The 26682-nt window shown below is 34.8% G+C and overlaps 1 protein-coding gene across 7 annotated transcripts in view; it reads right to left on the bottom strand.

Annotated features, from left to right (window-relative positions):
* The window catches only part of LOC106082214 (filamin-A), a 159977-nt gene extending 135051 nt beyond the window's left edge, over nt 1-24926 (bottom strand). For 3 of the 7 annotated variants that reach the window (XM_059362776.1, XM_059362778.1, XM_059362777.1), the window contains exon 1: nt 1240-2550. In XM_059362776.1, coding sequence (XP_059218759.1) covers nt 1240-2274 — 1035 coding nt within the window. In that variant the 5' untranslated portion in view covers nt 2275-2550. Of the gene's footprint in view, nt 1-1239; nt 2551-24538 lie in introns of those variants that run through there. The other 4 variants (XM_059362782.1, XM_059362779.1, XM_059362780.1 and 1 more) reach the window with 4 other exon arrangements.
* Nucleotides 24927-26682: the final 1756 nt, after the last annotated feature.

The raw sequence follows: 26682 nt of genomic DNA, 5'->3' as shown, positions 1-26682 counted from the left end.
GCAAAAGGCATCCACAATGGCTTCAAGGGTTGCCAATTAAAATCACAGCACTGACGGCTGAATGGCTTCTATGGTGACTACATGTACTTGCAGACCTATCTAAGCGATATTTGGTGGTCATCAGTGTTGGCAGTTGTTTAGGCGAAAAATCTCCAATTTTATGAAAAAAAATTTCAAAACTCTTCTTTTTTTGAAAATATAAAATCTTGACGCAACATTTGATTAATTGTTAGACTTCTCGATTTTCCATGGGTGACATACCACTACAAAGTTAAATTATAGCAACTGCTTGAGTGTTACATACCAAATATTTTAGATTAAAACCTTAAATATATACATACATATGTAAAATGCAAATATGCCCATGAACATTCCATTAACGAATTAAGGCAAACTTCTCACAAATCAATGAGTGCTGTCCGTTTCGAGTTTAAGCTCCTTTTTATAGTCTAGTCCGAACGGCGTGGCCGCAGAGCGGCACCTCTTTAGGGAGAAGTTTTTACATAGCAAAGTGCTTCATAATTGTTGCCAGCATAAGGAGGGGATAACCACCGTTGAAAAATTTTCTGATGTTTCTGCCAGGATTCGAACCCAGGCGTTCAGCGTCATAGGCGGACATGCTAACCTCTGCGCTACGGTGGCCTTCACATATGTATGTCAATTTAGTATTATCCAAAGCCATGAGTTTTATTAAATTTTCTCTAAAGCAAAAGCGCTATAATATTTTTTCTAAACAAAATATATATAAACATAAATCATATATAGATAAAATCGAAAAAAAAATTCAAAATTTTGGCTGTCAGACCTAGTTGTCATCCATCTAAATTTTAGTTTGACGCCCATTGATAAAGCCCTAATTAATATAAAACTTTTCCAATGTTATTTATTGTATAATGTTTTTTTTTTTGCTTGGTTATGACAACCCTGGTTTTAGGGTCATTGGGGTAAGTGAAGCAATAAACTCGAAAAATAAAATTGGGTATGACTCGTAATACCGCTGCATAAATTTAGAGCAGCTGGAATATTTTGAGGTGTGAAAAAAGAGAAAACCCGATAAAATTCAAAAGCAGTTAAGTTATTAAGAATTAAACGTGCCATTCCAGGCATTTGTCACACAGAAGTATGTGGTTGCCCCATCCCTTCACTGGCGGCAACGAAGAGAGGAGTGTCCCACAAAAACATAATAAAGCAGGGTTATGTATGTATGCCACAAACTTAAAAAAATAATAACACACCCACCTGTGGATTATAAGTGTAAGTGTAGGTTTCGGTATTGGTGTTGTTGTTGCTGGTGCTGTTGTTTGTGTAATAAGTTTGTTCAACAGGATGTTGTGGTTGTTGCTGTTGTTGAGTGGCTGCGTATGATGTCACAGGTAAGTTTAGTGTTGTTGTTTTCACTGCTGTAGTTGTTGCTGCACTTGCTGTATTTGCTGTTTTTTGATTATTATTTATATTTTTTAAATCACTTTGTGGCACAAAATCACTTTTCGAAAAAATCGCTCCTGGCGGAGGAGGTGGTGGTGTTGGTGTATTATAGAAATTTCTTTGATTTTGTTGTTGTAATTGTTGACCAGCAACAGTTGGTGTTGCTATTGAATTTATAGCAGAGGTTGCACAGTTTTTATGCAAAAGATTCGACGTTGGATTCTTTGTTGCAGCGGCACCGACAGTCGCAACACCGTTTTGTTGCGTATTCCGTTTTAAATTAATTTGGCAAAATTGCTCTTTCACTTGATTTTTTGTAGTTGCAAATTCGGACGTTGTCGTCGTTTGTTGTTGTTGTTTATGAACTCTTTGTATCACCGAACTACTATTATTATTCTCAACCGTCTGCGCACGCGATCCACCTTCAACTGAATGCGTTTGTCCAACAAACGGAGAATTTACTGCTTTTGCCGTTTTCGTCGTTGGTTGCTTATTAACAGCGGTTGTGGTTGTTGTTGCTGGTGTCGTTGTAGCTCCACCACAACCACGATTAATAGTCGCTGGTTGTTGGTGGTGATTATGCCCTGCTGCTGCTTCCATGAAACCTGCAGCGACCGCATTTACTCCGCCACCAGTAAATGGTTGTGTTGTATTTGCATTTGCCATACGAATTCCACCACTGTTGTTTGTAGTATTCTTTGCTGTTGTTGTTGCTAGAGCTGTTTTATTGTCACCACCAATACCATAACGACCGGCAGTTTTGTTTTCATTTTGATGGGCTACTTTGTTGCTATTGTTTTTGTCGTTCGGCAAAGAGCCACTGCTACGGAGATTACGTGAACCAAACATGATGGCTCCCGAATTGCCCTCTCACTCTCTATCTCTCTCTCTCTTGAATTTCAATTGTAGAAGGGGGTTTAATTGCGGCGCTCTCCTAACAAGAAGATGTTTTGTTTATTTTGTGGCGAATGAATTACAGCGCTCTTCTTTGCTTGCTCTCTGCTTTGTGGGGTTCTGTGAATTTCTGTTATTCACCTCTGGATATTCAAACACTCTTAACGCATAAAATGTCAGCTGCCTTATGATCTTACTCTTTAATATCACTGGTCTCTTAAATTCTAATTTACACTGTAAATTAAAGATCTGTATAACATAGGTGTACGTTGTATATGGGTTAATTAGCAAAAATATAGGTTTATCGATAAGACCTAATTTAATGACCATTTTTGTTGTTGCGAACTTGTTTGCAAAATGTGCATGCTGTTGTTGTTGTCGCAGTGCAATTTGTAGAGAATTGAATTATAAAACATTTTTGGCTAAAGATAAGAGCGCTTAAATTGGAAATTATTTGCTAAAGTTTAGTCACCGATTAAACGTATGAGTGTTGCTTTTGCTGTTGTTGTAATACTACTTACCTGGAAGTTTTATTAATCAACCGGTGTGTTGGCAATGTCAAAATGCTTGGAATTATTATCTTTACTCTGTCATATCTATTTTAAAAAGTCTGTCATATGTTTTTGTGACGTTTAAAATTAACGGATGGTTAATTTATTTATTGAAGTCCTATAGTTCTTTACCGTATATTTGATTAATATCAATATGTACATATCTATGTGCCCAAAATATTGCATTCCTTGTGTGCGAGGGACAATCTTAAAGTAAGATCTATCAGTGGTCTACATATTCACCTAGAGAAATTAGTCTGCTGATATCAGCAAACACTGTCTGTTGATATTTAATTAAAAATTTAAATCTTTTGAATGAACCCTTACATAATTTTTGAGCTCTAAACAACAATAGAGGGATTTAGGCGATTATTTTTGTTTTAGAGATATAAAAGTAGTTATTTTGTTGGTGTAATTAAAAAATTGGCAAATTGGGAAAAAATTCTATGTTATACCTAAGCTTGTTAAAATGAAAGATAAGGGGAAATATACAAATGTTTGAAATATTTATGAAACTTTTTAGCTTATTTGAACTTTTTGCAATTTGAAAACAGCACAAAATGTTTGCTTGTTCAGCAAAAAATTCCTTTCCTTTTTCAGCAGACTTTCTGCTGTCAGAGCAAACTTTTTGCTATTTCGTATTTCGTAGCTCTACAAGACGACTTGGATGGGCAGACAAAAATATACAGTTGCGGCTAAAATAATAGCAGCGTAGCAAAAAATATGTGCACAGGCTCTACAAGCTCGATGGAATTGAAGAGGTTTCCGATTGAATGCCTGAGATGACGCTTGGGGTCAAGTGCAAGTTACTGACTGCTGCAAGGGGTCCAGTCTTTGATTGACGATACTCTGGTATTGCCTTCTGGAAATTCATGCTATATGGATGTATGGAAAACTTCCATCAGTAAATTTGACCAATGCGAAGTCTTGCGGGGCGACGTAGTTCTTGTTCAGAACGGGGATTCGGATCCTGAGAAAACGAGGCTATTACTAAGAGGAAGCGGTAAGGTGGACAGAATGGCTTTCGGCACCATTGCGGGCGCTCTTATGCAGAATAAGTGCAAAAGTGACAATGTGTGTAAGGCATGTGGGAAAGATGATGAGACGTTGGAACATTTCCGGCTTAGGCAGCTAAAAGACTATGGTACTTGGATGCGGATACATCTGTATATAGGACTAGACCAGGTTCAATATGCTTCGCTTCACCCTTTGAGGATGAATCGGACATATATATTCCATTTTGTATATTTGAAAATTTGCATTAAATCAATGGAGAACCATTAAGGGAATGGTATGTAGCAACATTTTTACCATTTTGGCGTCACTTAACGAAGTAAATATGATCATATGCAATATATTCACAACTTTATTGAGCGGTTAATTCTTTGTCCTCATAGGGTTAAATTGCTGTAAAATATGTAGATTGCTTACAAATTTTTTGAAGCTGTTGCCCGTGTGATTTTTGCACCGAATGCGGTCTAAATATCCCTTTGGGTTTTTTCTAGGGTAGGCGGTCCCCAGTCCTTAATAATAATGTCAGATTCGAACTTTATTGTCAAAAATCTGACCACCCTCAGACACTTAATGCAAAATAATTATATACATATTGTCCCAATCGATAAAAATTTCCTTTTTGGTGTGGTTTTTGAGGTGGTGCCCTACCTTAAACCCAAATTATTTTTTCAAAAAATTTTTACTTGATTGCGATAAGCTTGCAAACAAAATTTCTCATAGAACCTTTCACCCATCCTCGTCATCAGGAAGGCTAAACTCTACATTGCCAGAAAATTTTAAGAAAATCTGTTCATCCTTTTTTGAGTCTTGAGGACTCTATGTACCTAAAACGAAATTTTCGTTGCCATAAGAAATGCATTGACATATCCTAAGCGACAATTCCGGTTTTGATTTCGTTACCGGAAATTTCGCTTGCAGGTATGCAGCTCAAATTTTTTTGCGTAACAGGGTGACATAACAGGAATTGGAGAAATTTTTCTTCTAAAGTGGAGCACGCACCTCACGAAAATTTCGGTTGCAGCCAAGACATTTACAAGATGGCGACATTCATCAATTTACCATTTTGGTAGATTTTTTATCATTTTTGGTTAATAACTTTATTTCATGCTGCGCGTACCTATCAAAACATATATTTTCATTCGCAGTTGCAAGAAAAAATTCTTCAATGCCTATTATATCACCCTGTTACGTAAAGACAATTTCATTTGAGCTTACTTGCAAGCGAAATTTTCAGTATAGGTATCGGAAAATTTCGTTAGAGGTGCATACTGCCCATTAACACCGAATGGGTAGAAAAATAGCCACAAAAAGAGTAGTCTTAAGAAAAATGAGTAAGGAAAAAGGTTGACAGTAGGTGCGATTTTACCTCAAAGTCATTAAAATTCATTTTTCTTCGCTAAATTGTAAAAACATAGTGGCTTAGGAAATAAAGAGATTTTTTTTAATTTTTCTTTAGTTTTCAACTAAATTAAAAAAAACATTAATTATTAAAAAAAAAATTAAAAACAAAATTTAAATGACTGCGTCAGTATAAATGCTCAAAATAATGAATATGATACATGACATGAGAATATTTTGCCAAAAAAGTTGTTACATCGATCTAACATAGGTTTAGGAATCATTTACCAACAAAAATTTTCGAGTTTAAACCTCATATGGTCATATGTAAAAGTTGGTTGAGATTCATATCTCCAAATTATTCTCTTACAATCGAAGATAACGGTACGCTCTCACTTATTTTATATTCTTAAAATGCATTTTGACTTTGACTCTCTTTCCTCTCACACATTTTTTCCACACCAAAGCTCTCATATAAGCTGAAATTCAACATCCGCTCATTAAATGGGTGAACTTTTGAGGCTAGTGGGGGTTATGCTTGACATTCCTTGATGCGATTTGGACTTGTGGCAACATTCTTGAGTGATTTTGTTGTATTCAAATGTTGGACAATTTTCCAATACCTCAAATTTCATGGCACGTCGTCCGTCTGTTGGTGTTACTATTCCTGTTCTTGGCTTAGATGCCAAGACATAGCATTGCAACGCGTTGCCTGTATATGAGTCTGTGAAACGGTGTGGTCGCTAACAGGTTTTAGATTGTCGGCGTTTAGATAGCTATTATGGCTTTTCCACTTTGGTTGCACGCAGGCTCACTCACACCCATGAATATAGGGTATATAGACACAGTGAATCTTGTAATGGGTGTTTTATCACTGGGCCTAGTCATCAGCTCGTGGGTAGGAAATGAACAAGAATACAAAATTACCATATTTTTGTGTTACTTTGTTGCTCCCGCCCCAAGTAAATTAACCAAAGATTGGTATGGAAAATCCTATTTATTGATGAATACCTTTGTGGAAGAGATTATGAGTGCTGTTTATGCAGCTAAATTAGGGCTTGCTCTCGTTGGGGTAATCATAAGCAGTGGCTGGAATACTAAAATTTATTCGAGAATATCTTGTCATTCTCAAAGATGTTTTTTTTTCAATTTAATTTTCAATTCGAAATAATTAAAAATTAAATTTTTCTCGTCTATTTTCACTTGGAATTAAAAGTTAGTTTTTCAAAGTAAAAATCAATATTCATGCATGATTACTTTTAAAACGAAATAAACATGATTCCTTTATAATTTATGATGAATATACCCTTCGGTGCAGCAAACTAAGGGGAACCCGATAACCCTCTCAAATAAATATCTTACCAGATTGCGCCAATATGGGTATCAAATTAAAGGCATTTAAAGTAGAGAACGAATTTGACATACAGCTTTGGTTGGCCGCAGTAACTCCCAAAAATCGGTCGTTACAATATGGGTCGTAAGAAGTAGAGTAAAAATCTGATTTCAATTTGTTGTTGGAATTGCGTACAACAAAAACCAATAGGGTTTTGCTTTTGTTGTTTGTTGGGGATGATACAATGATCGCGATTTATAACTTGGCAGGGGCCTCTTCGGCCAAAAAAAATTTTGTCTTTGGAGAAAAATTCATTAAAATTTAGTCTTGAGAGAAAAAATTTCATTGAAATTTAGTCTTAGGTTAGAGAAAATTTCACTCAAATTTTGTCTGAAGAGGAAACTTCACTGAAATTGTGTCTAAAGACAAAATTTAATTATTTTTTTTTTCTTTAGAGAAGATTTTATTGAAATTTTGCCTTTGTTAAAAATTTCACTCTAAATATGCCTTTATACAAAATTTCACTCAAATTTTGCCTGAAAAGGAAACTTCACTAAAATTTTCTCCGAAAAGGAAACTTCACTGAAATTTTGTCTTTAGAGAAGATTTTATTGAAATTTGTCTGAAGAGGAAACTTCACTAAAATTTTGTCTTTAGAGAAAATTCCAATCAAATTTTTTCTTTGAAGACAAAATTTCATTAACATTTCGTCTTTAGAGAAAATTTAATTGAAATTTTGTTTTTATTAAAAATTTCACTCAAATTTTGCCTGAAAAGGAAACTTCACTCAAATTTTCTCTGAAAAGGAAACTTTACAGAAATTGTGTCTAAAGAGAAAATTTCATTGAAATTTTGTCTTCAGAGAAGTTTTTATTGAAATTTTGTCTTTATTAAAAATTTCACTCAAATTTTGTCTGAAGAGGAAACAGAGAAAAATTCACTGGAATCTTGTCTTTAGAAAAAAATTCTATGAAATTTCGTAGTTAGTGAAAATTTGACCGAAATTTGTCCTCAGAGGAAATTTCACTGAAATTTTGTCCTCAGAGGAAATTTCACTGAAATTTTGTCTTTGAGGAAAATTTCACTGAGATTTTGTCTTTAGCGAAAATTTCATTTTTTCTTTACAGAAAAATTTTGACTTTAGACAAATTTTCACTTTCCTTAGAGAAAATTATACTAATAATTTGTCTTTAGAGAAAATGTTAATGAAATTTTGATTTAAAATTTTCTCTTTACAGAAAAGTTTTCTCACTAGAGCAAAGTTCACTTAATTGTTAGCTTTCGAGAAAAATGTTTGAAAAATTTGTCTTTGGAGAAAATTCCATTAAAATTTTGTCTGTAGAGAATTTTTTTTAGATTTTTGCAAAATTTCCAAAAATTTTATTAAAATTTTTTCCAAAGAAAAACTTTGTTTTGAAGAATTTTTTTTTTAATTATTGAAAATTTAGCTTTTAGGAAAAATTGAACTGCTAATTTTGTCTTTAGAGAAATTTTTATTGGAATATTGTCCTTAGAGAAAAATGTCATTAAGTTTAAGAAGTATAGCTAAAAGAATTTTTTTTTTGAAAATTTTGTCTTCAGAGCAAATTGCTCTGGACTTCTTCGAAAATTTTATAGAAATTTTGGCTTTAGAGATAATTTCACCGAAATGTTGTCCTTAAATAAAATGTTAAAATTCCACGAAAATTTCATATAAATTTTGGCTTTGGAGATAATTTTACCGAAATTTTGTTCTTGTTCTTTTCTTTAGAGGAAATTTCATAAAAATGTTTTCTTTAGAGAAAATTCCATTAAATGTTTAGACAATTTTGCCTTTAGAAAAAAATTTTTTTTTTTTGAAAATTTGTTTTCCGAATATTTTTTCTTTGGGGAAATTTTTTTTTAATTTTTTTAAAGATATTTTCATTAATTCTTTCTTTACATAAAATTTCACTGGAAAATTGTGGGAAATTTGTTCTTGGAAAAAATTTTATTGGAGAAAATTTTATTGTTGTTTAAGAAAATTTCGCAAAAATTTTTTTAGAGAAAAGTTGATGAAATTTTTCTCTTAAAGCTAAATTTCATATGTTGTTTGCAATGCTTTTCTTCGAATTGAAAGCATTGAATATGATCTCGAGCTAGAAGATGGTCGTAAATTCACGAAAAAGTTTTAAAGATCAGAATAAAAGAAAGCCAACAGACTATTTTAGAAATTTTATTTTTACAAACATTTCCATTGACATTTTTTTTACAGAGAAAATTTCAATGAAATTTTGTCTTTTTTGATAATACATAGAAATTATTTTAGAAAAAATCGCATTACATTTTTTAGAGAAAATTTCATTATAAATTTTTTCTGAGAAAATTTTGTTCAAGTTTGCTTTAGAGAAAATATCATTAAAATTTTTTAGTGAGAATTTTATTAAAATTTTATTCTGAGAAAATTTCATTCAATTTTTTTAAAGAAATCGCATTAACATTTTTTTAGAGAAAATTTCATTGACATTTTGTTTTTAATTTTAAGAAACTTTCTTCTTCTGTCTACTACTAAGGCATAATTGATCAATGTTTATTATTAAGAAATGGCTGATTTAACTTGTTTGTTCGTCAATTCAATGACGATGCCGGTTTCATTTATTGAGTCATGCTTCATTATTTTGGTTGAGCCTAAAAATAGGCTTTAAATTTTATCGCTAAGCTCAGTCTTTCAATAATGGTAACTTGGCGGTTTTGTGGGATCAAAAAAGGAATTGTAGCTGAAAGCTTGCATTTAAAAATAAATCTAATGGCTATAATGAATATATTAAAATAATTATCAAATGTTGATGGTTACACAATCAGATATTCATTTCATGATTTTGTAGCATTATTGTGGTGATTGTCATGTGTAAAATCATCTATTAATATAAGTCTGTGAAATCATTTAATTTCTATGAATTCTATGAGAGTGTGCTAAGTTATTTAAAGTCTATCAATTCAATATTCCAGGCAGCATTATTCCGTTTCATTAGCTGAGAATCTTTGTCATATCATTGAAAGGAAATGAGGCATCTAAGTTAAGTGATTGCAGCTTATCAATGTCAGTTATCAGTATACTTAAGATGGTCAGTTATGTCAATATTATATTTATTGGTCAATATTGCGATATAAGGAAGTTTCCTAAGAAACGCCAGGTAGTCAGTGGAGTTAATAAAACGTTGTTAATGTGTTATCTGTTCATGATTCATTATTGGAATGCTGAATGAATTTACCTCCATTGTGACGCTTGTTTAAATATTTGGCAAAATATGAATAAATAAAAAAAAAAACTTTTTGTCTTAATAAAAGTTTTTTCTTTCTTACGTTTATCTGTTATTGCAGGTCAACGAATTCTTAGTTCTTAACATTATTTCCACCAAAGGTGGATTGAGTCGAGCTAATGAACATGAGATTATATATCATCTTTTTACTCTACCAGCAACATTTAAAAAAAAATTGTCAGAAAATATAATTTTAGTGAATGACATTTTCTCGATCAACAAAATGTTTATGAATTATTATGCAAACATGTTAACATTTGAGCAGTTAGTTGAATATTTCACATACACGTCTTAAATTCCAATCCCATATTATTTGCTTTTTAAATCTACCACGCATTCTAACCGTTAAAAATCTGATAAAAAAAAGCCCACAAAATAACTGTAGAACACCAATAATCAATTAATTACAAATGCTGAAAATTGCAAATTAAAATGAACGCCAACATTTCTATTAGAAAATTAAAAAAAAAACACCCTGTCTGGTTTTACAAAGCATATCAGCAATTATTATGCCCGGTATTGGCCATATTTGGCCAAAATGAAAACAGAATTCTCTATGGCCTTTTTGTACCACAAAAAACACACGCGCCGTGCTTGGTAACATGAGATCAACAACTGACACATAAGGTTAGCCGCTTTAAATGCACTCAAATACAGATCAAGCTATTGATCGCATCATTCGCAATGGGGCGATCATTGGTCTGGCCGCATTGTCTACCTCCTAAATGGGGCAAGTAACAACCAAAAACACAATTCATATTGAATGCAGCGCTCACCACAGGGGTTAGTGCATAATTTTTTCTCAATGAATTTTCACCATAAATTGTTATAAGTCACACATCATAGTAATAAAGTATTTCTCGATAGTTTTGAAATTAAACTGCTGATTTTGGGAATATTTTACCCATTTAAGTTTTCTGGTTTGTATGAGACTTAAAAATCCACTTCCTTTTTAAGGAATATAGCAAATATGTCTACTTGAGGTTATTTATATTACAAACAAATAAGGAGAAATGTATCTTTTAATGTAGGTAGGTAATTTACTGAACAGGATAATCTTATCAAAATTGCAAATTTTTGCCCATGAACATTCCACTAAGAACAGTGGCAAACTTCTTAAATATCAATGAGTGCAGTCCGGTTCAAATTTAAGCTCATTGATAAGGGGCATCCTCTTTATAGCCGAGTCCGAACGGCGTGCCGCAGTGCGACACCTCTTTGTTGCCAGCATTAAGAGAAGAAAACCACCGCTGAAATTTTTTTCTGATGGTCTCGCCAGGATTCGAACCCAGGTGTTCAGCGTCATTGGCGGATATGCTAACCTCTGCGCTACGGTGGCCTAATCTTATCAGAATCTATCGTGGATAATCTTATCAGAATATTATATTTGTGCCGGCGAAATTTTAGTGAAATGTTCTAGAAAATGTTCTTAAAAAACAAAATTTCAAACAAATTTTCTCTAAGACAAAATATCAGTGAAATTTTTTGTTAAAGGCTTGTACTATGTTTTCGATTTTTACGAAATTTTTTCGTGTTTTATTTTTTTTTTTTTGATAATAAACTTTGAAGCAAAAAAAAAAAAATCGCGGATTTCATTCAGTAGGATCGTTTCCCATAACTTCTATAACAATTTTATTGAAAATATTATGTTATCCTCGAGATTTCTGTAGTGTTTCAAAAAAGTAATCGTGAAAAACGTGTGTTTTTAAATGTGAAAAATAAGACAAAATTTCAGTAAAATTTTTTCTGAAGACAAAATTATAGTGATTTTTTGAATTAGGAAAACATTTGAGTGAAATTTTTTTTTAATTTTCTCTAAGACACAATACTAGTGAAATTTTCTCTACAGAAAAAAATTTTACTAAAATTTGCTCTAAAATAAAATTTTAATGTTATTTTCTCCAAAAACAAAATTTCCGGAAATTTTCTCTAAAGAAAAAAATTGTAGTGAAATATTCTCTTAAGACAAAATTTGAGTGAAATTTTCTTCAAAGACAAAATTACAGTAAAAATTTCTCTACAGTTAAAATTTCAGTGAAATTTTCTCCAAAAACAAAATTTCAATGAATTTTTTTTCAAATAAAAAAATTTTAGTAAAATTTTCTCTTAAGAAAAAAATTTTAGTGACATTTTCTTTACAGTTAAAATTTTAGTGAAATTTTATCCAAAGACACACTTTCAGTGAAAATTTCTGTAAAGACAAAATATCTGTAAAATTTTTTCCAATACAAAGTTTCAGTAAAATTTTCTTTTAAGACTAAATTTAAAAAAAAATTCAGTGAATTTTCTATAAAGACAAAATTTTAGTGAAATTTTCTGTAAATTCAAGAATTCAGTCAATTTTTCTGTTAAGACAAAATTTCAATGACATTTTCCCTAAAGTCAGATAAATTTTGTATAAAAACTAGAAGCCAAGATTCCATATCGGTTTATATGGCAACTATATCAGGTTATGGACCGATTTGAACTATTCTTAGCACAGTTGTTGAATGTCATAACAAAACACCTCATGCAAATTTTCAGCTAAATTGGATAATAATTGCGCCCTCTAGTGGCTCAAGAAGTCAAGACCCAAGATCAGTTTATATGGCAGCTATATCAGGTTATGGACCGATTTGAACTTTTCTTAACACATTTGTTGAAAGTCATGACAAAACAAATCGGATAGGAATTGCTCCCTGTAGAGGCTCAAGAAGTGAAGACACCAGATCGGTTTATATGGCAGCTATATCAGGTTATGGATCGATTTGAACTATTCTTAGCACAGTTGTTGGAAGTCATGACAAAACACGTCGTGCAAAATTTCAGCCAAATCGGATAGGAATTGCTCCCTGTAGAGGCTCAAGAAGTCAAGACCCCAGATCGGTTTATATGACATCTATATCAGGTTATGGATCGATTTGAATTATTCTTAGCACAGTTGTTGAAAGTCATAACAAAACACATCAAGCAAAATTTCAGCCAACTCGGATAATAATTGTGTCCTCTAGTGGCTCAAGAAGTCAAGACCCCAGATCGGTTTATATGTCAGTTATATCAGGTTAGGGACCAATTTGAGATTTTCTTGACACAGTTATTGGAAGTCATAACAAAACACGTCGTGCAAAATTTCAGCCAAATCGGATAGGAATTGCTCCCTGTAGAGGCTCAAGAAGTCAAGACCCCAGATCGGTTTATATGACATCTATATCAGGTTATGGATCGATTTGAATTATTCTTAGCACAGTTGTTGAAAGTCATAACAAAACACATCAAGCAAAATTTCAGCCAACTCGGATAATAATTGTGTCCTCTAGTGCCTCAAGAAGTCAAGATCCCAGATCGGTTTATATGACATCTATATCAGGTTATGGACCGATTTGAACCATAATTTCATGCAAATTTTCAGTCAAATCGGATAAGAATTGCGTCCTCTGGTGGCTCAAGAAGTCAAGATCACAGATGGGTTAAATGACAGCTATATCAAAACATGGACTGATATGGCTCATTTACAATCCCAACCGAAATACACTTATAAAACTCACTCCTTCGAAAGTAAGCGTGCTTTTGACAGCCAGACGGACGGACGGACAGACGGACGGATGGACGGACAGACGAACGGACATGTCTAGATCGACTTAAAGTATCATGACGATCAAGAATATATATATTTTATGGGATCTTAGACGACTATTTCGAGGAGTTACAAACAGAATGACGAAATTAGTATACCCCCATCCTATAAACAAAGAAAGAAACAAAGAAATAAAAACAAATTTCCGTAAAATTTTCTATTTAGACAACATTTCAGTAAAATTTTCTCTAAAGACGAAATTTAAAGCAACCAGGCCAAATTTCATTTCAATTCAATTCAATAAGTCAAAATTTTACAATAATTAATTCTTCTCTTAGGACAAGATTTCAGAAAAAGTTTCTAAGCAGCTGCATGTTTAGAGCTACCTTATGAGATATTAGTGGATGATTTTGGCATGCGGGGTGGTTAAGCAGATTTTATGAAGAAAATATCTCATATTATGGTTCTATGCTCTACCTTCGTCCCATGCAAGTAAGCTCATATAGCGCTTGAATCCATTCATCAAGCATGGATACATAAAATTTGCAAGAAATTTCGCCTCTCGAAACATTTGATCGACTTTTGATTGCTTTTCGTTTGAGGTCTCTCTAGAATCCATGTGGTTGGTTTTCAGCTTATATATACATATTTATAAACTATTTCTCATAAATAAAGTTGGTTTAATATAAAAACCACCTGGTGAATAAGTTTTTGTGGTCATATTATTAAGCACAATTTTGAATAATCATATTGTTCCCTTTACGTCACTCTATTTACAAAAATGGTAAATTCTAAAAAAAATTTTTTTCGAAATATCCAATTCCGACACTATAAAGTATATATATCACTAACAAATATATATATCACTAAAAAGTATATATATCGTCGTAAAAATCTAAGGTGATCTAGCCATTTCTGTCCAGCCGTCTGACCGTCCGTCCGTCTGTCAATTGAAATCACGCTTAAGTGTTGAAAAGTAGAGATATGGAGTTGAAACTTTGCACAGATACTTTTTTATACCCTCCAGGATAGGGGTATACTAATTTCGTCGTTCTGTTTGCAACTCCTCGAAATATTCGTCTAAGACCCCATGTCATGGCATTTTAAGTCGATTTAGGCTTGTCAGTCAGTCCGCCCGTCTGTCTGTCTACCGAAAGCACGCTAACTTTCGAAGGAGTAAAGCTTGCAGCTTGAAATTTTGAACAAAAACTTCTTATTAGTATAGGTCGGTTGGGATGGTAAATGGGCCATATCGGTTCATGTTTTAATATAGTTGCCATATAAACCGATCTGGGATCTTGACTTCTTGAGCCTCTACAGGGCGCCATTATTATCCGATTTGGCTGAAATTTTGCATGAGATGTTTTGTAATGATTTTCAAGAACTGTGCTTATTATGGTTGAAATCAGTCTATAACCTGATATAGCTGTCATATAAAACGATCTGGGGTCTAGACTTCTTGAGGCTTTAGAGGCCGCAATTCCTATCCGATTTGCCTGACGTTTTGCATGACATGCTTCGCTATGACTTCCAACCTTTGTGTCAAGTATGGTTTAAATCGGTCCATAACCTGATATAGCTGACATATAAACCGATCTAGGATCTTGACTTCTTCAGCCTCTAGAGGGCGCAATTATTAACCGATTTGGCTGAAATTTTGTACAACGGTCTTCCATGGCCTTCAACATAGGTGTAAGCTATGGTCCGAATCGGTCTATAGCCTGATACAGCTCCCATATAAACCGATCTCCCTATTTTACTCCTAAAGGGCGCAATTCTTATTCGAATTGTAAATTGAAATTTTACACTATGACTCTTCAATGGTCTTCAACATTCTGTTCAATTATGGTCCGAATCGGACCATAACTCCAAAAATGTATCCTTTGTTTGTCTAAAAAGAGATGCCGGGAAAAGAACTCGACAAATGCGATCCATGGTGGAGGTTATATAATATTCGGCCCAGCCGAACTAAACACGTTTTTAATTTGTCTAGACCGATCTCCCGATTTAAGGTCTTGGGCCCATAAAAGGCACATTTATTGTCCGATTTCGCCGAAATTTGGGACAGTGAGTTGTTTTAGGGCTTTCGACATGTTTTTTTTTTCAATTTGCTCCAGATTGGTGCAGATTTGAATATATCTGCCATATAGGTCGTTTTCTCGTTTTAAGGTTTTTGCCCCATAAAAGGCTCATTTTTTTATCCGATTTCGCTGAAATTTGACACAGTGACTTGTGTTAGACTTTTCGACATCCGTGTCCTATTTGGTTCAGATCGGTCTATATGTGGATATAGCTGCCAAAAAGACCAATAAAGACCAATTTTAGACCACTCAATGTCTGTGCCGAATTTGGTCCAAATCGGACCATATTTGCATATAGCAGATATGGGTGCATAAATAATGCAGTTTTCACCGGATTATGACGTAACGTGGTTTACCGATATGGTGGGTATCCAAAATTCGGCCTAGCCGAACTGAATGCCTTTTTGACTTGTTTAGGCTGTTTTGATATTCTCCTTATAAAGTCCATTAAACATTTGTCATTCTCTGGGTTTTCTTTGCATTTTACTTATCGTGGGCTATTTTTAATAAATCTTTTATCAAAAATAATTGCGATGGCTGTGTTGTTGCATGATTCATTAGCATTTGAAAAAACATATGGAATTTGATGTTTTTTCTGTTTTTTTTTTTCATATATATTTTGTTGTTGTTGTTGTATTTTTGTCTTGGCAGCGGGGTTATTTATTTGTTTTCAATATTCGATGGCTCGGTTGACGCCGTCGCAAGCGTCAACTGCAAACATTTTCGTATATGGCATTAATTAAATAGAATTTTTTCATTTTTGTTGATATAAAAAAAGAAATAAAGACAAAAAGTAGTGTTTTTTATTTTTATATTGTCAAATAAGTGAATATATCTGTTCTTGGCAAAGTAAATTTTTTTTAAATAAATTTGAGGTGAATAATCAAGTTCAAGAGTCAACATTTCAAATAAAGAAAACAATGCAACTAACTTTTTGGCAAAAGTAAACTTGTGCTTCGTCAGTCCTATTCTGGGGGAATGAGAAATCGCAAGTGGTGCTTAAGATAAGTATTTAAGCTTTTATGAAAATAAAAAAAAAACAAATAAGACATGCGATTTTTCCGTTATAATGCAAAAAAAATTATATATAATAAAATGGAATAAAATAGTTTTGTTCTATTTTTATACCCACCACCAAAGGATGGGGTTATATTCATGTTGTCATTCCATTTGCAACACATCGAAATATCCATTTCCGATCCTATAAAGTACATACATTCTTGATCGTCGTAAAAATCTAAGACGATCTAGCCATGTCCGCCCGTCTGTCTGTTGAAATCACGCTGCAGTCATAAGAAATAGTAATGTTGAGCTGAAACATTGCATAGATTCTTTTTTGTTCGAAGTTCGAAGATGGGCTATATCGGGCTATATCTTGATATAGCCCCCATATAGACCGATCCTCCGATTTAGGGTCTTAGATCCATAAAAGCCATTTTTATTATCTAATTTTGCTGAAATTTGAGACAGTGAGTTGTGTTAGGCCACTCGGTATCCTTCTTCAATATGGCCTAGATCGGTACAGATTTTGATATAGATGCCATATAGAAATCTCTCGATTAAAAGTCTTGGCCCACTAAAAGGCCCACTTATTGTCCGATTCCGCTGAAATTTGGGACAGTGAGTTGTGTTAGGCCCTTCTACATCTTATTTCAATTTAGCCCAGGTCGGTACAGATTAGAATATAGCTGCTATATATACCTATTTGCCTATTTAATGTCTTGGGCGCATTTATTATCCGATTTCGCTGAAATTCCGATTTAGCTAAAATTTTGCATGTGGTGTTCTTTTATGATTTCTAACAACTGTTCGAAGTACGGTCCGAATCGATCTATAACCTGATATAGCTCCCATATAAACCGGTCTGTCGATTATCCTTGTTCGGCCCTTCAACTAAATTTATTTTATATACATTTATAGCAGAATCCATGGTGGTGGGTTCCCGAGATTCGACCAGGCCAAACATAGCACTTTTTACTTGTTTATTTTATAAATTGAAAAGTTATTATAAGAATATTAAATTAAATAAACATAACATAAAACTATGATGAAGCAATGTTGTTAAATTGAATTAAATTAAAATAAAATAGAAATTATAGAAAAAAAACTGGCATTCCGTCCAAACGAAACTCACTGAACTGATTTCTTCTTTTTAATTACTTTCTCACGGCGATTTCCTCGATCAACCCCCCATTTAGGGTAATTGATGTACAGATTTTAATATTTTTATAGACTTATCCTTTTTTTGTCAGTATAAACACCAATGCTTCGTCATCTTAAAAAGATGTAAACAAATTCCCAAAAGACGGAACTTGTTTATTTTTTTTGAAACAAAGATAAAAGACTTTGAATATTTTAGAAAAAATATTACAACATGTTCAATTCAATCTCATTGCCCGCCAAATTAACATGTTTACAAAGATATTTATTTTTAAACACGATCAAACTGAACCAATTAACAACATTGAAAACATAAAATTTTTCTATTTTTATGTCGTTTTTCTCGTATGCTAAAGGTAATCATTGGCATTTGTTGTTTTTTTTTTTTGATGTTGTTTATTTTAACAAACCAAACCACAAATGTAAACCGCAATTGTTAATAAATATCAAAATCAATAGAAATTTTAAACATCAACACTGATGAAAGAGGAAACAGAATTATAAAAAAATTAATATTTTATGCAGTTTCACTGCAGGAAATAGGAGTGATTTAAAGTCACCAAGTTATTGTTTTTAGAATAAATGGAGATCTCGGTCTCAGGGAACTGCTTTTCGAATTCGGTTGGTTATGAACTAATTAGGTACACGAGGACTAAATGCTACATTACTTGTAGTAAACAATTTGAATTTAGCATTGTTTGATCCCTGCTTGATGATAAGGGTTAGCCGGCCCAAACATAACATCATTTGTACAGGATTGGTCAATTTGAAGCTAACTTAATCACATCAACACTCAAAATCAATCTTGATTTTTATACATTTACCTAGCTGAACCGGGCCCGCTCCGATGCGTCTTCTTTTACTTTATATGAAACAAAATTATCCTTTGAATATTTATTTTCGATAATTAAAGAGCTTTTAGTGAAATATCATGCTAAGAAAATAGTACATGCATATCGCTTGACCAGGTTAGGTTAGGTTAGATTGAAAAGAGTGTGCAGATATTAATCCGCCCCATGCCACTATGGACATACACCCAAGCCAGTAATCAGTGTTCAGTGCTCTAAAAACTATAAAGTAACCCTTAAAAAAGAAAATTTAAGTTAGGAATTCCGTGCTATTTACAAAATCCTTAATTGTTTTCAATACCACTCCCCTAAGTTGGTTCATGTCTGATATTGTGTCTTCACCTAAGTGCCGGTATCTGTTGGACGCGAAAGCCGGGCAATGACAAAGGAAATGCTCCAACGTCTCATCATCTTCCCCGCATGCCCTACACATGCTATCACTAGCCGCACCGATTTTACGTAAGTGAGCTCGTAGTCCTATGTGTCCCGTTATGATACCAATAGCTATACTGACCTCCTTCTTGCTTCCTTTCAGTAATAGCCTCGTCTTCTCACACTCTGGATTCCCCCATAGGATTTTCGCCGTCCTACCGACCGTTTCGCTGTTCCACAATGTTGCATGCGCATTCGTCGCCCACTCCCTGAGCTCGGACTGCGTCGACCCGAAAGGCTACGGGTTAACTAAGTTTATTGCCGGCAGTCCTCTGGCCTTCACCGCCAAATCGTCTGCCCTTTCATTTCCCCGTACTCCTTAATGGCCCGGCAACCAAACGATGCTTGACTAACAGTATATCGCTTGACTAACCGTATAACCATATAACTGCCTTTATCTGAATCCCATTTGATCTTTATTGGAATATGAATTGACCCCAAAATTGGTTATAACATTTGTTTTCTAATCTCAAATATCTCTCATTTGAACCACATTTTGGCATGGTCGGTAAATTTTTACCCTGGGGAAGAGGCGGTGCCCCAAAAACATGGTCCCACATTGTCTCAAATACCTTTATCTGAGCCCCACATTGCGATGGTCAGTAAATAATTGTTGTTTGTAGGGTATTTTGGGAAAGGGGTAGACCCCCAGAAAATTGGTCCCGAAAGTGGGTATCAATTTCGTGCTCTACTCCCCAATACCATTCATATGAGCCCCACATAGACATGGTCGGTAAATATGCCCGATTTAGGGCTCTTTTGGGGGTTGGGGTGGCCCCCAAACACTCGGTCAGACAATTGGATTTCAGATACGTTTTCTTATCCTAAATACCTTTTATTTAAGTCCAATATTGTCGTGATTGTTTTATATATAGATATTTGGTAGTTTTACAAATGTTTTCATAAATTTTTACCTTAACTGACATTTCCAAAAATCATTCAATTAATCATTCCAAAATCATTCAACAAAAATCAAACAAATACTTAAATAAATTTACAAAAATTATTTTATATATTAATTTTTCCGAGTGTATCCTCAATATGTACCTATACATTGAATTCGTCATTATTTCTTTGGCGTCAAAATGATAAACACCAAAAGTTTTGCAGTTATGATGAATGCAAGTATTTGCACAGACACGTAGTCACATAAATATGTTCCCCTTTATTTGCCTTTAAATATGTTCTGCAAAATTTAAGGCGATTTATAAAGCTTAAAAGCTAATAAATTTTTACATTAACAACTGACAAAAAATTCTCTGAGAGAAACATTTTTTTCTACCCATAATAATACCCTACTCCACTACTATGGTGTGTCATTTTATGTATGCATTATTTGCTTACATCGAAAGGACGAAAATCCGAACCTAATTTTAAATGTAATGGTTGCCACTTCCTGATTCGATTTAAATTTGTCCGTCCATCTATTTTAAGTTTAATTCCCCAAAGAGAAGTGAGTCGAGCTTATTTGCCTGAGAGAATGAATATAACCAAAAACAAGTAAAAGCGTGCTAAGTTCGGCCGGGCCGAATCTTATACACCCTCCACCATGGATCGCATTTGTCGAGTTCTTTTCCCGGCATCTCTTCTTAGGCAAAAAAAGAATATAAGAAAAGATTTGCTCTGCTATCAGAGCGATATCAATATATGGTCCGACCAATTCAAATAAGAATTGCGCCCTTCGGGGGTCCATGAAGTAAAATAGAGAGATCGTTTTATATGGGAGCTGTATCAGGCTATAGACCGATTCGGACCATAATAAACACGAATGTTGATGGTCATGCGAGGATCCGTCACACAAAATTCCAGGCAAATCGGATAATAATTGCGACCTCTAGAGGCTCAAGAAGACATGATCCCAGATCGGTTTATATGGCAGCTTTATAAGGTTATGCACATATTTGAAACTTATTTGGCACAGTTATTGAAAGTCATAATAAAATACGTCATGCACAATTTCAGCCAAGTCGGATAGGAATTGCGCCCTCTAGAAGCTCAAGAAGTCAAGTCCCCAGATCGGTTTATATGGCAGCTATATTAGGTTATGGACCGAGTTGAACCATACTTGGCACAGTTGTATCATAAAAAAACACGTCGTTCAAAATTTCATTCCAATCGGATAAGAATTGTGCCCTCTAGAGGCTCAAGAAGTCAAGACCCAAGATCGGTTTATGTGGCCGATATGGCCAATTTACAATCCCAACCGACCTACACTAATAAGAAGTATTTGTGCAAAATTTCAAGCGTCTAGCTTTACTCCTTCGAAAGTTAGCGTGCTTTCGACAGACAGACGGACGGATGGACGGACAGGCGGACGGACATGGCTAGATCGACATAAAATGGGGTCTCAGACGAATATTTGGAGTAGTTACAAACATAATGAAATTAGTATACCCCCAATATCCAAAGGTAGAGAGTATAATGAAGGATTTTATTGATCAGTAAAAATTGCAATACAACAAATGGACCACGGACAATATGCCACTGACAAAAGTTTCATAGCTTGGCTAGGGCTACTTATGAGTGCCATTATACTATACCCTAACATCCCGTCTGTCGTACAAATTTACAGTTCATACCCTGTTATTAAATCCAAATGGAATGTTTTATAGGGTAGCTGACACACAGAGTGTTTCTAAGTTCAGCCACCAAAAGCATTTGCCTTTGGGTTTATTTAAAAAGGAAGTTATTGATGATGGGCTGCAAGCGTAATAGAGTGATTTGTTTGGCTGGAAAGTCACAACCGTCTATTGTTGGCGAACTCAAACACCTCAAAGTGAAAAATTTTTGTGCATTGCACCATACATGGTTATATTGACACTGCTAGCGCTGCTAAACGCCATGGTGGTGGTCCAAAAAATACTAAAACAACACCTGAAATGGTTCGCCGAGTGAATGAATTCAACGAAATTTGCAATCATTTTGGACGCAGACCATAGACGTACCAGAAAGACTCGTTACCGTCACATTAAGCACGTGTAAATCTATAATGGTATAGTATATCAGCGCATTGGCAAGCCACTGCCCACTCCATGGAAAGAGCGGCAACATGCGTACTCCATGGGGGAGTTTATGGTAAGACCAACAGTGGCAGAGATTAGCAAGTGCGCTTATGATGCCGAACAAATGGGGTCGAATTCTGGTGAGAACTTAAAAAAAACAAGTAAAAGCGTGCTAAGTTCGGTCGGGCCGAATCTTATAAACCCTTCACCATGGATCGCATTTGTCAAGTTCTTTGGTCAATCTCTCTTTATAGACAAACCAAGAGTAATGGATTGAATTTCTATTATGTTTCAGCTATACCAAGTTATGAACCGATTGGGGCCATACTTGGTTTGGATGTTGGGGACCAAAATGGAATTCATCGTGCAAAATTTCAGCCAAATCAGATAAGAATTGCATCCTCTAGAGGCTCAGGAACTATAATCGGGAGATCGGTTTATATTGGAGCTATATCGGGTTGTGAACCAATTTGGGCCATACTTGACGCAGTTGTTAATGGTTAAACTTAAACACTTCATGCTAAATTTAAACCATATCCGATTATTATTGTGTCCTCTAGAGGCTCACGAAGTCAAGATTCGAGATCGCATTATATGGAGCTATATCAGGTAATGAACCAATTTAGATCATACTTGGCACAGTTATTAACGGTCAAAAAAACACTACATGCACAATTTCAGCCAAATCGTATAAAGATGGCGCCCTCTATCGGATCAAGAAGTCAACATCCGAAATCGGTTGAAATGGGAGCTGTATCAGGATATGAACCGATTTAAGCCATACTTGGCACAGTTGTTGATGGTCAAAACAGAACACTTCTTGCAAGGGTTATAATTGCGCCCTATAGAGGCTCAAGAAGTCAATATTAGAGTTTTAATTATTCATTGTTGTCCATAACCAGGTTAAGTTTGAAGCTGGGCTATATCGGACTATATTTTGATATAGCCCCCATATTGACCGATCCGCCGATTTAGGGTTTTAGGCCCATAAAAGCCACATTTATTATCCGGTTTAAATGAAATTTCGGACTGTGATTTGCGTTAGACGCTGCGATATCCTTCTTCAATTTGGCCCAAATCGGTCCAGATGTGGATATAGCTGCCATATAGACCGATCCGCCGATTTAGGGTCTTAGGCCCATAAAAGCCACATTTATTATCCGATTTTGCTGAAATTTGGGACAGTGTTAGGCCCTTCGACATCCTTCTCCAATTTGGCCCAGATTGGTCCAGGTTTGGATGTAGCTGCCATATAGACTGATCTCTCGATTTAGGGTTTTGGCCCCATAAAAGGTACATTTATTGTCCGATGTCGCCGAAATCAGCAATATGGCACAGTTCGGTCCAGATTTAGATATTTCTGCCATTTAGACCGACCAGTGCAGGGGTCGTAGGTTCGATTCCCGCCAGAAGCCTTGGTCTGTCGCTACTGTGGTATCACAATGGACTTAAAATTGTCTAAGTGAGTCTGTAAAGGTCTGTCACTCTTACCTAACCTAGCCTAACCTAGACCGATCTTTTTATTTAAGGTTTTGGGCCCATAAAAGACACCTTTATAGTCCGATGTAGCCGAAATTTGGGACAGTGAGTTAAATTAAACCCCTCGTCATATTTCTGAAATCTGATTTATATCGATTAAGATTTGCATATAGCTGCCACATAGAACGATCTCTCGATTTAAGGTTTTGGGCCCTTAAAAATCGCATTTATTGTTCGATGTCTCCGAAATTTGGAACAGTGAGTTGTGTTAGGCCCTTCGACATTCTTCTTCAATTTGGCTCAAATCGGTCCAGATTTGGATATAGCTGCCATATAGACCAATCTCTCGATTAAAGGTTTTGAGCCCTTAAAAGGCGCATTTATTGTCCGATGTCGACGAAATTTGGCACAGTAAGTTGTGTTAGTGCCTTCGACATCCTTCTTAAATTCGGCACAGATCGGTCCAGATTTCAATATAGCTGCCATATAGACTGATCTCTCGATTTAAAGTCTTAGCCCCTTAAAAGGCACATTTATAATTCGATTTCGCTGAAATTTGACACAGTGACTTATGTTAGGCTTTTCGACATCCGTGTCGTATATGGTTCAGATCGGTCTATATTTGGATATAGCTACCAAAAAGACCAATATTTTGTTCTACAAAATTTAACAATGACTTGTGCTTATTAGACCACTCAATGTCCGTGCCGAATTTGGTCCAAATCGAATTATGTTTCGATATAGCTGCTATGTGGGCATAAATTACGCATTTTTCAGCGGGCTATGACGAAAGCTGGTTTACATATATACCCGAGGTGGTGGGTATCCAAAGTTCGACCTGGCCGAACTTAACACCTTTTTGCTTGTTTTTATCTAGAGGATATACTAATCTCTTTTATAGCTCATAAATGCCTCAAAAATCACCCGGCTTTATTCCTTCAAATATAAACTTATTGAAATAGGGTAAATTTTTTGAAAAATTCATAATGGTGATCACAGAGGATTTGGCTTGGCCAAACTTATCCAGCCTTTAATTGTTTAATTTTTAGTGTTATTTTATCAAGACAAGTTGTTCGGTTCAAGCGTATACATCGATTTGATTTGTATCATTAACAAATTGACTTAATTTTGTATACAACTAAGAACTCACATTTGCTGCAGCCATGTTGATTGGATGTGATGTGTAAAGTTGAAGCACTTTAGAAGATGATGTGAAAACCACTTAATATTATATCAAACTTTTCTTTTCTTGCAAAACGGTATCTTCTTTAAAGACCACTCGTTCTTAATCCGTTCTTAATCGATGTTAATTTTCTAAAAAAAATTCAAACAGCGAAAGGGTATTCTATGCTCTTGAATTTCTTAATAAACTTGATTTCTTATTTTTCTGGTTAAGAATTTCTTTATGATATTTTTTCTTTGTTTTATATATTTTTTGGTAAGAAAAAGATTATTCGTTTGCTTGCTTAACAAATTGTTTTCTTTTCGGTTGAATTCTTATTTCTTTTTTTATGTGGTACTTTTGTTTTGTAGTATTCGCGCAAGATTATAGCTTAACTCAACGGTTTGGTTGAAATTTCAAAACTAAAAGTTTTATGCGAAAAATATTGTATCTATAGAATGTTTCGTTGTTGTCGCTGTTGCCGTTGCGGCCGCTAGTCGTCAAATACGTTGACGCTAGCCGTTATTGTTGTGGTCGCACGTTGTTGTACATTAATGTACTACATTCAGTATTGTTTTTGTAAAGGTTGTCAATGCAGTTGAGGCCTTTGCCATGTTACACTGTAAGAAAGCAACAACAAATCAAAAGCAATATCTGCTACTACAGCCATGGCAGCGTTGGTTTGCAAGGAAGCAATAACAAGACGACACAACGATAGTTGTCACGATCTTTGGCTTCGTGTTCACTTCAAGTCGAACATAAGGCTGGTCAACATACTTATGCACCTGAGTTTTTGGAATATATAGGAATTAGAGAGGGAGAGTTTAGAACTTAAATTTGACTGATAGCAGGGCATGCTACCTTCACAATGTACAAATTGTTCTTCAGCATTTCACTGATTTTTTTTAAAAACAAAGCATGTGGCTGTTTGTTTTTGTGACGCCAACCTAATCAGCTGTTAATGGCAGCGTCTACCACATTCGTCTACCGCTAAATGTGTCCTACAGAAAAGAATGCACAACGTTTGATTTTCAACAGTTTTGTTGTTATTTATTCGTCATCGACAACAATAACAAGATGGCAATTGAAATACAAATCACGATTCATGATGATGATGGCCATCATTTGTTGGCTAAAATCTGCCAACAGCAGCGCAGTGGGGCAGCATTAATCCCAGCGCTAGCTGGTGGTATCATCATCATCTGTTTAGGATCGAGCGATGCTGCAGTGAGTAAGCAGCAAACAGTGTTTGCCAGCCAAATTGTTTTTGGTATTTTTGTTTTGTTTTAATGAAGTGTTTGTTGATCTTGAGGGGTTCATAGAAATAAGTTTGTCTTTATAGGCGAGGGTCAATACAGAAGTTTCCAGATGTATTATAACAAATTTGCCCACGAACATTCCATTAGGGAACAGTGAACAAACTTCTCACATATTAACGAGTACTGTCCGTTTCAAGTTTAAACACAACGATACAGGACCTCCTTTGCATATTCGAGTCCGAACGGTGGTCGCAGTTTTCTCTCTTTGGTGAAAAGATTTTATATGGCATAGTTGATGCACTCAAAAGTAAAAGATTTCAGTGAATTTGTAAATGTACAATTCTCAGTTCAACCATGGTAAAAACTGAAAGTTGTAATCACTCTACAGCATTCAAAAATTGAGATATTGAGCTGAAATTTGGAACAGATCCACGTTTTTGCCATATGCTGGTTAAGTTCATGAATGGGAAAAATCGAATCATATTTGGATGTAGCTGCCATATAGACCGAAGAGACCACCGTAGCGCAGAGGTTGGCATGTCCCCCTATGATGTTGAACGCTAGGGATCAATTCCTGGCGAAACCACCAGAAAAATTGTTATCGTTGGTTTTGTCCTCTTAATGAAGGATTTGATTTGACTTCTTGAGCTCCTAAAGCCTTCATATTGGTCTGATATCGCTGAAATTTGGAAGTGAAGTAATCTTTTCCACTCTAATAAGCATACAGAATGCCGCGCAGAGAGGTCCATAAATAAATATGTAAAACTTAAGTATAGCGGGTTCATAATGCAACGAATTGTCAATATGAGTTCACGGTGTGGTATATGTTTTAATGGGGTTTCAAATGCAACTAAAACATCTTAATTCTCTAAG

The sequence above is a fragment of the Stomoxys calcitrans genome, chromosome 2 (genome assembly GCF_963082655.1).
Source record: "Stomoxys calcitrans chromosome 2, idStoCalc2.1, whole genome shotgun sequence".
In the NCBI taxonomy this organism is placed as follows: domain Eukaryota; kingdom Metazoa; phylum Arthropoda; class Insecta; order Diptera; family Muscidae; genus Stomoxys; species Stomoxys calcitrans.
The sequence above is the reverse complement of the archived record's forward strand: the minus strand, read 5'-3'. Positions and strand labels throughout refer to the sequence as shown.